This window comes from Pezoporus occidentalis, unplaced genomic scaffold (assembly GCF_034315485.1).
Source record: "Pezoporus occidentalis ecotype Australia unplaced genomic scaffold, CSIRO_AGI_Poc_V1 ctg264, whole genome shotgun sequence".
NCBI lineage: Eukaryota > Metazoa > Chordata > Aves > Psittaciformes > Psittacidae > Pezoporus > Pezoporus occidentalis.
Genome location: NW_026914545.1, coordinates 615,356 through 628,403, shown reverse-complemented (window position 1 = coordinate 628,403; position 13,048 = coordinate 615,356). Strand labels below are relative to the sequence as shown.

At 45.1% G+C, this 13,048-nt stretch overlaps 1 protein-coding gene across 1 annotated transcript; it reads left to right on the top strand.

Moving 5' to 3' along the window:
* Window positions 1-17: 17 nt before the first annotated feature.
* Window positions 18-7,294, top strand: LOC134166542 (thioredoxin-like). The gene is made up of 6 exons (XM_062624248.1): window positions 18-138; window positions 701-837; window positions 4,114-4,218; window positions 4,671-4,730; window positions 5,541-5,606; window positions 7,076-7,294. The coding sequence occupies exons 1-6, from the start codon at window positions 18-20 to the stop codon at window positions 7,136-7,138; spliced, it is 552 nt and encodes a 183-aa protein (XP_062480232.1). The 3' UTR covers window positions 7,139-7,294.
* Window positions 7,295-13,048: the final 5,754 nt, after the last annotated feature.

Here is a 13,048-nt window from a genome sequence, read left to right as displayed (position 1 = left end):
GGCTGCCGTGGGCTTCGATGAGGCCTTGCCCTGTGAAGGCTGGGTGGCTGGCGGTCGGGCGGGACCGGGTGTGCGCTGCGGACATAGTCTGGGTGCCGCGGCTGCCCGTCCAGGAGGAGCCTCCTTCGGCGCTGCAGCGTGGGGGAGGGAGACAGTGAAAGGAGGACAAGGAGGACTCGCTTAGACTTGAGGCTTCACAGGGTCCGAATGAGGCGGGAACTGCTGTAATTTCGTATTATGAGAGATTATTGTTCATCTCCCTTTAAAATCTGAAGGAAATGTCTCGAGCTGGTAACAGGATACTGTAGTACCCGAATTTAGAAGTCCTTGCTTGCATACTGCCAGTGTGCAGGGACCGGACAGCTATCTGACCCATGAGCATGCTAATACTTGTGACCACAGCTTAAGTACCTGTGCAGGCAGAAACCTCCTTGAAGCTGAGGCAAACAAGGTACCTCATTACTCAGGACCTGGAGATAGAATAAGGTGTGAGTCCAACCTGAAATAGTTCTCCTGGCTTGTATTTTTCCCCCTTCCCTGTTTATGGGTAAGGTTTGAGGATTTTGTTACAGGTTGGAACAGCTTAAAAATGGAGAGTCGTTAAACTTGGCTTTGGCAGAAGAGCCTACTCTAACATTAAGTGGACTAGGCTTCTGCTCCCCTCCCAGCCATGAGCATTGAGTAATAGTCTGTCATGCTTAAAGCACGGTTTTGTTCCTTATCCATGGAGAGCATGGACTCAACAGACATGCTGACAACAAGGTTTATCAACACCCAGAATATTTAAGGAGAGTGCATCTGGGATTTCTGGATTACTTCTGTTTTTCAGGAAAGCAGGTTTGTATTCTTCTCTTGTAGCAAAATAGAAAAATCCTTCTTCAACTACCTGTGAAAGTATCTATTGTAAGTGACATTTGTAAAGTAATGTGGATGTGACAGCTATCTAGATATGGCCCCTTTCCTATCATCTCTTCAGAAACTAACTAGCTTCTGAAGAATAGCTTCTTTAAGGGTGCTTTACTGGTCCCTTTCAAGTCCCTGCTGGTGGACAGAAGGAGCAGTACTCCAGTTGGTTCAGTTACGTGATCTTGAGATGGGTGACTCATGTAACAGGGTCTCACTGTGGGACATAATGCCTTTTATAGCAGCAGCTAGTGGGATATTTAAACCGTTAAAAAGCTGATGTTGCCAGAGCTTTCTTCTTTATGCAGGCTGACTTTATTAATTGAGTTAAAGCAAATACTGAAAACTAGCAGCTTCAGGTGCAGAAGAAAGGCTGTCTTCTAAGGAGTTTGGGCAGTTGAACCTTCGATCTGTTTATGGCAGCTTCTGTGTTTAAAAAAAACAAACCCAAAACACCACTAAGTTATGTAGTAACCATTGGCAGTCAGCTGATGGCTGGGTTAATCCAAGTTCAAAGGTGCCTTGTTATGTGTAGGAAATCACACTTACAACTAAGGTGCACACCACCTAGCAGGTTGATTAAAGCTATCTTGTCTGCTGCTGAGAACCAGACACTCCTTTCAGCACCATCTGTGGTCAGTAGTCTTCATTTTGAGGTATTACCTGGTGCTGGGAATCCCTGCTGCACTGGACACTGTCATTACTAGAGCCTTTTCTCTTACTTGGCCCTTGGAAATAGAGGCCTGATGCTAACGTATTTGTTGAATGCAGCATATGCTTTTCTGCTGGAGGACAATACAAGCAATATGAGGTCTTACATGGGCTCAGGGGGTTGTAGTTATATGTTTAAAACAGACCAAAAACGACAAAACGAAAATTCTTCGGAGGCTTCCCCATTAAGGTGTTATCTGAAGAAAGTATTGGTTATTGAAGCTGTAAGATCATCTAGTGGTGTGATGAGATGGTCTTGTTATGGGGTTCCCCTTAAGTTAACAAAGATGACTATAAAAGACAGGTATGGAGGCCAATCCCATGGGTGAAGTAGCTTGATTTGCCCCCATGACTGTTTTCCTTTAGGGAGATTAAGTTCTCTGGGAAAACTTTCAGGACTTCTCACTAGTTAAATAACTTATAATTTGCAAAGAGTAAGCACCTTTGGACCTGCATCTCTTCACTCTCCCACAGCCGTTTTAGCCAGTACTAAAGGTGACTGACAAGGTAACTAACACCTAATTGTAGTCAGCATCAGGTCTCCAGTGGCGTGTGGCATGTGACCAACCAATCATGACCTCCTACCTTCCCCTTGCTCGGTGCAACAGCAAACCTGAGGTGTGTGGCCATATGACAAAACACATCCCAGGGCTGGACTTCCTTTTGCAGAATACAGTAATTATGAAGCCAGATGGGAGGACTTCAGGGTAGGAAGAGGATGGTCTAAGTGGCAGGTGCAGGAAGTAGAAACAGTAAAGAGCTGGTAATGTTGCAGTGCAGAGGTATGAGAAGCTATACCAAAATCAAGCTGTAGGATTTGAAGGTGGGGAGGAATGAGACTTGAGTGAGAAACTTCTGATTAGTAGTCTCAGGGAGCTGGCAGGGATTGCTGTGTAGAGAGAGCACTGTTGGTGGGAATGGGGCACTTCTGGGGCTGGGGTGTAGGAATGCGTACCATGTCAATACAGGAGTGGGGCAGTGTGGAGGGATAGGAAGGTTTACTGTTCCCATCTCTTTCAGACAGAGTTGGTGGAGCGTTAGCTACTGATGTTACAGCAGAGTAGACTGAATATCCAATACACAAGGATGGAAGAACTCAAATGTGGAGGCTGAACTTCTGAAGATAGCTACATTGGGAGGGAAAATGCCTTATTAACAGGCATGTAATGCCAGGTGTATTTGAAGTTTCAGGAAGTTATGAAGACTGTTATGTAGGTTATTCATACATAAGAATGCTGGTGCAGGACCTTCTGCTTGCTTGTTAAATATGCTTGTGACCAGTTTGACTATGTACATTCTTGGCTACTCACCTACATGTCATTCTTTAAGGGGGGGGAGGGTGTGGGGAACAGCTTACTAGAATAAAGTATCAATTTACTGTGGCTGATTGCAGAAGCTGGCATTAATTATTTAACTCCTGCACTGCAGAACCAACCACTGAGTACATGTGGCAGCAACTGTACTGCTGTTGGGTAGCTGTTGCTGACAGAGCTCTAATGCTCTGATTTGTCAAGTTGGGGAGGGTTAAAGCAGCTATCTTTTACATGCGTGATCTGAAATGAAGTTTATGTTAACAGCTCTCCTGAAGCTTGCATTGCTGTGAGAACAAAATTGTGGACTGTTGAAGTGACTTGCACTGGCTTTGGAAAAGACACTGTCAGAAAGCAGCTGATTAGCATTTTCTGCTTCTGCCTGAGATACTTGTTTCCCTACTGCTAGCATGCAAGTATTTATTGCTTTTAATGGCTTTCAGTTCTGCTAAAGCATTCACTTTCTGACCAGAAAACACGGCCAATGGCACAGAAGAACCTCTAAATACCAAAGAATGTTGTCCAAAAATGGTTGGTGTCACTACGTGCAACAAACAGACTCAAAGCTCTAAATAATTCTTGGTCTGTATATGTATCTTTTCTTTGGCTAGTGATGTTACACGTGAGTTCACTTGGACAAATAAGTAAAAAAAAAAAAAATCTGAGGTAGCTTTAGAAAACAAGCTGTAGAGTAAATCACACAACATCATTTTGATGTTACCATTGATTGGAAAAGGCATCAAACTGGAAGAGTGTGGAAAAAGGATTGTTCTTTTAAAATTCTGCAGTGGGAAGTCTGTCCCTGAAGAAGATGGAAGCCTTCCTGCCAAGACAGAAATGAGAAACTTATTAAAAACCATAAGGATCACATTCAAGGGTAACCCTAAACAGAGCTTCCAGAGTTGAGGATTGTAGTCTAGATGAGTATCTAGCCTTTGTTTCCACAGTTCAGTGAGTTGGGGTGACTGAGCATTATGGTCTCTGTCTAATTGAAGGGTCATAAGACACTGGCTGATCTAGCAGCAGTGAAAACAATTCATACTGAAGCACTTACATGATGTGTTTAAAGAGCTACCAGAATGGTTAGTGTGTTAAGGCCGATAGCAAGCTAGTTTTGGGATTAGTCTAAGTCATTTCAGAAAGGAAGGGGGAAATCATTAATGTTTTCAATTCTTTTGTTCTTTTACAGTCTGAATTTGAGGCAGAATTGCAGTCTGCTGGTGGGAGGCTGATAGTCGTTGACTTCTCTGCCACATGGTGTGGACCATGCAAAATGATCAAGCCCTTTTTCCATGTAAGTGGCCTTTTTGTTTTTATTGGCAACTGTATTAAAGTATACAGAATGTTTTTACGCTGCTTAACAATAATGTGGGAGAAACTTCCTTTTGCTACATGTGATTTCCAGCCTTTTCTGGAAGAGGGATAAGTTACAGAACTATCTCCTTTGAGACTATCAAGTTAAATATACCACCCTTTTATACAGCTGGGAGCTGAGACATGGTATAAGTTCTGCTGTGATAATGCTTGCATATATCTTGGGTCTATAGGGGCCTAACAGTTACATTGCCTCAAGAGGTGAGGTACAGAGTGAAACAGTGTTTATGCTTCTGTACACAGTTATCACAATCCTTCCCCTTGTGCTTAGGTGGCAATGGTGCTAGCACCAGCCTTACAATTAATATGGATGTCTCTTAGAAAAAGCTTTCCTGGAACATTGTAACTGCATAGTTTCTTATTTTGTTCTAGAGTTTGTGTGAGAAGTATGGTGATGTGGTGTTCATTGAAATTGATGTGGATGATGCCCAGGTATGGTCTGGGGTGATGCTGGAGGCGGGGGCGGGGATTAGCTAATGAGTCCCACACAAGTGACAATGAAGATGTCTTATTTAAAAATGTCATTGCAAATACTGAGATGAAAAAATGAGATTACCTCAACCTAGCGAAGCAGAGATTAGGGGTTTAGCACTTACACTGAAAATGGCAATCTTTTTTTTTGTTAGAGGACACCTGAACAGAACAAACTGTCTTGGTTATCTTCACAGTTAAAGTTCTGTTGGGTAACTTGGGAACAGTGACCCCCTACTTTGGGAGGGAGTGTTAGTCTAAGGCCTTAAGATGCTTTGATGCAATCTCCCCTGATCCTAATGGCTCGCAATTGTCTGAGGATCTGTCTGGTCTCTCCACTGCTCTTGACACTTGCCTCTTTCATGTCTTCAGTGCAGAAAAATGACTGCTGTATAGCAGCTCCAGCAGTGTCAAACTGGTACTTGAAGAATGTTGGATTGAAACACAAGAGCTTCTGTAATGCTCTTGAGCCTTACAAATAGTCCTATCTGTTTTGATTAAGAGGTCTTTTTTTCCAAACACAGGATGCAAGTATAGTAAATGTGTTTCTGCTGTAGCATGAATTAAATGCTGAAGGGGGGTCCTTCAGCCTTACTTCAGGGAGATGTTAACACTGCACTCTTTGCCAGTTATGGACCACCAGAAGTGCTTTTGCTTCATTTTGAGCAGTAATGGCTTTGCTCTGTCACCTAAACAAAAGGCAGCTAGTGGGGTCTAAATTTATCATCCTTCAGGTGTGTACAGCTGAAGATTGTATTCTGTCTCTTCCAGGACGTTGCTGCACACTGTGATGTGAAGTGCATGCCAACATTCCAGTTCTACAAGAATGGGAAGAAGGTAGGCTCTGCTTTTTAGCAGCTGGAGCAGGTGATCTAAATGTTTGAAAAACGGTTGGGAATATTGGACCACTTCGCCTGCTTTGTCTTGATAATGCTTCTGGGGGACCACTGGCATGGCCTCTCAGAGTGAGCAAGTTCCTCTTGGTGCTGCAGCAAATGTAGCAGGACCAGCAGTTAACTAATGAAGCAAACCCTATTGTTAACGGGTAGTGAACTAAGTTAGTATTACAGGCCAGTCTTACAGAGCACCGTGAGACATTAGTGGGGTTAGATGTCTGGGTTAAGACTGCTAGTCTGCCTGCCTGGCACCCTCTTTTTTACCATCTTGGTAAAAATTTGTTCTCTGGGTGTAGCTTATAGTTGAGCAGAGAATGTGACTGTATGTGGTGGAATCCCACCCAAACAGGAGCCTTAAACATAGCTGAATATAGACACAGCTAAAACAACTGTTCAGATGCTTTTACGTAGTGGCAGTGTAACCTGTTAAAGGGAGGCCCTGTCCCTGGCAGAGGACCTGCTCTGTCAAGAGGTGGATGACATGGGATTCAGACCATGCTTTGACAGCATAGTAGGCTGCCTATGCTGTGAATGCCTCTCAGCTCAGCAGTTCTCTGGTTCAGACAAAGTATATTGTCTCAGACTTTGTTTGCCAAACAAGCTGAAGGTAGGCTTTGCTAAAGTGAAGCACTGCCTGGATTGAGGTTTCATGGCTGAAGGCAATGGAATTGCACCTTATAAAGTGAGTGTCGGGTGCAAAGGGACCTTCAGTTGATTTCAGTATGGGGCCAAGTCATGACCAATAATGAACATTTGACAGTTTTCTCAGGGTAAACTTCCACAGCTTCTTAATGCAATTAGGAGAATTGTGTTTATGCTGTGCCAAGATGTAGGTGGTGTATGTAACCCTGCTGTATGGCTTTTTATTTTGGGTGACCTTGGCAGTTCTCTGAATATGTAAGTACCAAGCAAGCAGTTTTGTGACCTTTAGTGCAGTCTGCTCTGAACCTTGCACCCCAGTAGGAACTGGAAGACAGCACTGTTGAGATGTAAATGTTGCCTTTGTCTTTCTGTGTAAGTTGCAACAATCACAAATTTCACAGGATAAACCAGGCTCAGGGCCAGGTCATTTGGAGTAATCTACTTCCAGAATTTGATTGGTAAGAGTCCTGAGCAGTCCAAGGTAACTTTGAGCTATGTCTGTGTAGTGACCTCCAGTCTCTTCAAGCCTGTACTCGGGTCTTACATAGCATTGGTTCAGGATCAACTTTTCTACAGGGTTTTACATGTAGATAACATATTTACTGCTGCAGCAGTAGCAGTCTGGAAGTGGTTCTTGTTAAGGCTTTTGGGAATGAAAAAACTTCACTTGTAGCAGAGTTCAGTAGATGTGTTTGTGTCTGGATGCTATGCATCTAATATTATGAAGCATTGAATGCAAAAGTTCTAAAATTCAATCTCTTTTTACAGGTGCAAGAGTTCTCTGGGGCCAATAAAGAGAAGCTGGAAGAGACCATTAAAAGCCTAGTCTGATCTCCAGCCATGGAGACTTTGAAGCATGACTGCTTCGGCTAAATTATAGCCTGTAACTTTTCTACTTAAAAAAAATAAAGCAAACTAGCTAGATTAAGTGGTGAAAACTGTCCTCTTGATCTATGTGAATAAGTACAATAAAGTGTAAATTCTTCACTTTTGGATACTGCCTGTCCTTAAAAGAAAATGTAAGCAGTTTCATTATGTCATCAAGGTCTTGGGTTTTGCTGTGTAAAAGGAGTACTGTCTTGAGTACAAACACTTGTCAAACACGACCTGATTGATTTTTATTGCTGGGGGTGGAAAATTGTGTTGTGTGAGACAGCAGTGACGTTGCTTTATGAGAAGTGGGCTGCCACCTTTCTCAGGTGATAGTTACCAGTCTGTAATCCAAAGAGTGACAGTCCAGCTTGAAGACAAAGAAAGGGGAGTTTAGGATTTGAAGAAAAGAGAGTGGTCACTGGGTGGGATAGCTTCTTTCATTGCCTCTTTGTAGCTAAAGATTCTTTTAAAATTTGTCAAGCTTCATTTTAGACTCAGAGCTAAGACTTGGCTTATCATGCCATAATGCCAGCCCTATCATGGAAGCGTAAGGTGGGACTTGGAGCTCCTGCCCTTTTGCCTTCTTGTTGTACCTTCTGGTTGTGTGAGTACCAAAGTGTGTTTAGTCTGAGTGGGACTGTTTTGTTTCTATGTAATAGTCTGGAACAAATGACTGAACAGGTAAAACTTCTAATGTCTTAACCCCAAGATAAGTTGGATTTATATATTGTCACTTTCATTTGACTGCAGTATTGCATTCTTAAAACACAGTGAATGCTTCTTTGTGCTGGACAGTAAACTGGTTGTCTACATGAATTATTGCAGACCTGCCAGCCTCCCTATATATTCGACTACTCTTCCCAGTGTTACCAAGGAGAACTGCTGTGCTTTTCCACCAGATCAGCATGGTTTTCTTGCTGGCTTGGGTGTTGTCCTGGATAAGAATTCAGTCAATAAGGGGGCAGGGCTGTAGCTAGCAGCTATGCCTAATGCTGCTAACCACACAGCTAGGTGAGCTGTGCTGCTCATGGAGTATCACTGATGAAAAAGCAAGACTTCTGCTATATATACAGCAAGTAGGCATGAGTGAGCCTCTTTCTGGTAGGGAGTTTGTGTGTGACTCAGCCTTACATTCATTTCACAGGCATGCATGAATTTCCTAGCTCTTGAGGACTGAGGCCCTTCAGTAGCTTGCTGCACATGTTCCGTATTTGAAACAAGATCTTTCTAGTCCAAGTGGTGACCACACCCTTTAGCTGAGGATGAGCCATCAAAGATCTGCTTGGATGTAAGCTCTAGGTTGTCATTATGCAATGAGAAGGACGTGCAAAATGTTTTCTGTGCAGCTCCAGCTATTTGACTAAGAGAAGTGCAGCAGAAGTGTGTAGACTGACAGGTGAAAGACTGCACAGGTAAGTGAGAAATCGCTGGCCCGAGTGGTGCTGTGGATGGGATGGTGGAGAGAGAATAAAATGAAGCTGGAGCAAGAATGTATCATTAACATGGTACCATCTGGAAACAAGCAAATTGCTCTTGAAAGCACTTCCTGTGTGGCCTACTTAGTCCTGAGCAGTAGCTGGGAGCAAGGAAAGCTTGGACAATCCCTGTTAGGAAGTCCAGGTGAAGCTTGGTAGGAGCTGCTGATAGCCAGCTTGTTCCTTAAGAAACGAGAAAGCCACTGAGATGTGCTGCAGCACATGGTGTTTGCTGATGTGAGGCCACATGAGGTTGCTGCTGCTTATTGCCTCAGGGGAAGAGTGCAGTTAATGGGAAATGCTGCTCATGTGTTGTTTGTTAATCTCTTAATTAGATGCCACTGCAGTCACCTTGAAAGATCCAGGTGACAAGTTACTGGAAATTCAAGACAGAATTGGGAAAGATGGATGGAAAATACTGGAATAACTTGTGCTGAAACCAGGGGTGCAAAGCAGTTCTTGGAAATGCAGCAGGTCTTTAGGTTCCTGTGCTGCAGTATATTCCTGCTCTGAGCACTGGCATGTAGGCATAGTGTGATGAAAATAACTTGCATAGCTTTATGTAAAAGGATGTGTTCTTGAAGGCATGTGCAGTGAGGATCTGTGTCGTGGGACAGCTTTCCCTTTGCAGGAGCCAGCAAGCATATTCTCTTCAAATGCATAGATACATCGGAATTTGACTCTTGGTTCTTGACATGATGGGTGATGATATGAAAAGCCTAATGGTTGCACCTAGCTGAGCTGTGAGTGGGCTCCATCCCTAGGGCAACAGTGCCCAGCTGGGGAGAGAGGCCCTGTTCAGGATGGGAGCAGCACTGCATCCCAGCAGGCAAGAACCTGGCACTTCAGGCATTGTTAAAGCCGAGATACAGCAAATAGAAGTTTTGCCCTAACTGGTATGGGTACAAGTAGCCTTGCTAAGAACTTGGGCCATCTGCCCTGCCACATGGGTATTAAGTAACATCCTGGAGAGCTCAGCAGGTGTGGTGTTCTGCTTGTTTTTCATGTCAAGGGTAAGGCAAGTATTACCATGTGCCAGACAGCGCAGCAGTCATGGTTTCATTGAACTCTGTGGTCTGCTGCTTTCATGAACAGAACCAACTGCTTTGATCCAGTGACCTGAAAAGATGCTTTTGAGAGGGAAGTGGTAGATGGCAAACTGACTTGAATGCTTGGAAGAAACTTGAGCTACATGGCAGAGAAGAAAACATATAAAGGTTTCTCCTTGGAGTAAAGGCTTCAGAAAAGAAGTTCTCCCCTGAGGCAATGACTGCAGTCTCATTTGGCTATGAAATGGCTGGGACCTGTGCCTTGCTGTCAAACCAGTACAGCAAGATGGCTTTGTCTGCAGGCCTGTTGCCTCGCTCACTTTCTTACAGTGGGCTGGCCAACAGGAAGAGAAGTACTTCCTTGAGTACAGCAATTGGAACACATGGCTCAAATAACTAGGCTTAATGAGTGAACTCATGAAAGGTATGGGCAAGGGGTCACAGACAGTGGACAAGAGAACTATGTGTGATTGGATTGCAGTGAAACAGTGGCACCAACTCATCCACATGTTCTGAAACTGCCATCGTGCACTTGGGGAAGGAGTCTGTTAACCACCTGCACATCTCTTCCACATCTCTTGGAGCAGTAGTGTAACTCCAGTTAACCATCTGCTTTTCATTCTGTCCTTAACTTGAATGAAGTTAGACTTTGATTCTGCCCTTGAATGATTCCAGTAAGAGTATTTAATTATTTTAATGTTTAAATTTTTACTCTTCATTTGTCAAAACTAGCTGGATCTAGCAGGGAAAAAAAAAACAACAAACCAGCCAGTTTTACTATTGCCCACATACTGTGGTAACAGCAGCTCCCTTGTGCTCTATGATGTACAGCTTTCAGCCACTCAAAGCATTGGCTCGAGGAATATACTGGTGAAATCCTTGCTGGATGAACTCTAGTGCTGATCCCTGGCCCCTGGAGAGGAGTGGGAGAGACTGACTGGTGGGCTAACCTTGTTTAACTGACAAGCCTTCTCTTGAGGTAATGACAGGGAGATCACTTGGCAATTACAGTCACAGGCAAAACAGGCTTGTCTTAGGGAAATTAACTTGCTATCCTAGTCTGTTTAGTTGCAGTAAGAAATAAGGACAGATCTACAACCACCTTCCCCTGTTTCTCCCTTCTTCCCAGGCTGTTTCACTCCTGGGTCTCCCACTGTCCCACCCCTGAGCAGTGCATGGGAATGGGGGTTTTGGTTAGTTCTTAACATTTCACCTCTGCTGCTCCTTCCTTATGCTCTTCCCCCATGTTCCAGTGTGGGGTCTGTAGGATAGAGTCTTTTAAGAATGAATTGTTTCAGTATGGGTGCTCTGTGGGCCACAGATGCTGCCAGCAACCTGCTCCAGTGTAGGCTCCTCTCCACGGGCCAGAAGCCCTGCCAGGAGTCAGGTTTTCTGTGGGTTGTCCATGAGCTGCATGTTCCCCCTTGCTCTAGTATGGGGTCCTCCCTGTGCTGCAGGTAAATATCTGCACTGTGGGCTGCAGGAGCACAGCTGCCTTACCATGGTCTGCACCACATGCTGCAGGGGAAAATCTCTGCTCTGGTGCCTGGAACACCTTGTCGCCTCCAGCACTGACCTTGGTGCCTGCATGGTGGCTTTTGCTCATGTAGTCCTGTTCGTCTCCCCCTGCTGCTGGGGCATGGTGCTTTTTTACCCTTCATCAAGTATCTTCTCACAGAGGTCTCAGCTCTGGCCAGCAGCAGGTACTTTTTGGAGCTGGCTGTCAGTGGCCCTCATGTAGTGGCAGCTTCTGGTGTCTTCTCATGGTAACTACCCTGGCATCCCCCTTCCCCACCTGCTTCACCCCTAAAGCTTCCCATGTAAACCTAAGACACTGCTATGCTGACAACAGGACTGATTGGGCCTCAGGCTTAGCAGGGGCCTGTCCATAGCATGGAGTCTGCTCTTCATCTGAAGCAGTAACTGTATACCAACTCTACCCCAACTGCTGCAACCTTTATCTTGTAGGTCTTCCTCAGAAAACCAAACACAAAACTATAGCAGGAACAAGAGTCTGATAAGGAGCTCTGGGGAGGCAGTGGGTGCTGTACTCAGTTTAGCTGAGCAGAAGCTGAACCATATTGTGGATCCTTATTTTCAGTGGAGGTTTCATGCAGGCAAGAAGCATAACCAACCAGCCCGATGCCTCCAGCTTTGGTGAGGATCAACTAGATGAGTTTGAGGAACTTGAAACGGTCTTGTGGAGATGTCAGAGAAACACACCCATACGAAATGCATTTTTAACTCCGTTGGAGAGGGAAAGCTGGGTTGGTCCAGGTTGGTAGACAGAGAAGGCGAAGGATGCATGGGAGCTGCCTGAAGCTTTCTCTCTACCTGCAGCTGGGACACAAGTCTGCTAATGTCCACAAGGTGGCAGTGACTGCCCATACATGCGTTATACACACCCTGGCTCTGGAGACGCTTTTACCTCTCTGACAGCACCAGCTGATGGTGGCATCTGTCTCTAGGTAATGGGCTGGAGAAGAATGCCGGGGGGGTAGGTTTCCAGGTGCCACCATCTGCCTGGCCTCCAGGAATGGGAACATCTGGGGTGAGTGGCAGAGGTGTGAACAGACGCTAGGGTGGGGAGAAGCCAGGCATTGGATCCAACTGTATCCATAGAGGAAGTTTTAGGACAGGCTTGGGCCATTTGCCCTCCACTGGAGTCAGTCCATGACATTTCCTCAAGGCAGCAATTAAAGTCTGTTTCTCACTTTTCTTTGCTCTCTTTCTAGCCCCTCTGAGAGGGAAGCCTGAAGAAGAGCAAGGCCTGGCACCATAAACAGACACTGGGACTGTGAAGCTTTCTGACAATAGAAATGCAATAGTCAGTTTTAGCACCACTTAGCAGAACAGCCCCAAACACTTTCAAGCTTAGTAGGAATTGGAGTCCCTGTACAGCTAGTTACAAGAGGCTGAGGACAGGAACATGAGGTATATCCCCACACTGTAATTAAAGGCCAGCAGCAAGCTAAGCTTTGAGGAACTTGCTTGGAGCTGTTGCAGTCTAGCTGGGTGGGGGTATAAGAGATGAACAGCCAGTCAGAGAGTGGGGGAGCAAAGTAAGAGCAAAGGATCTAAGGTATGTCTTGCTCACTTCCATACAGGCTGCATCAGCGGTGCTGGGGGGGTTATGACTGGATTTCACTCATCTGGGAACAGGGCTCCCATGAGAATGGGCGCTGCGGCTGGGTTGTGTTGTCCTGACCCCTCCTGTGGCCACCCACCCTGGAGGATGGTGAGAGAAGCTCAGCAGGCAGCAGGGCACTCCTGGAATAGCTCCTCGGTTTCAGCAATCACAGTTCTTTGCATTAACTCCTGGGGCTTCCTGAGACCACCCTTGG

Bases quoted from the DNA above. Each gene is read 5' to 3' on its own strand.
- LOC134166542 (XM_062624248.1), top strand. From the start codon at position 18: ATGAGGCCTTGCCCTGTGAAGGCTGGGTGGCTGGCGGTCGGGCGGGAC. The intron at 838-4,113 runs GTTTGTATTCTT...GTTCTTTTACAG, and splicing joins TCTGTTTTTCAGGAAAGCAG to TCTGAATTTGAGGCAGAATT. The intron at 5,607-7,075 runs GTAGGCTCTGCT...CTCTTTTTACAG, and splicing joins TCTACAAGAATGGGAAGAAG to GTGCAAGAGTTCTCTGGGGC.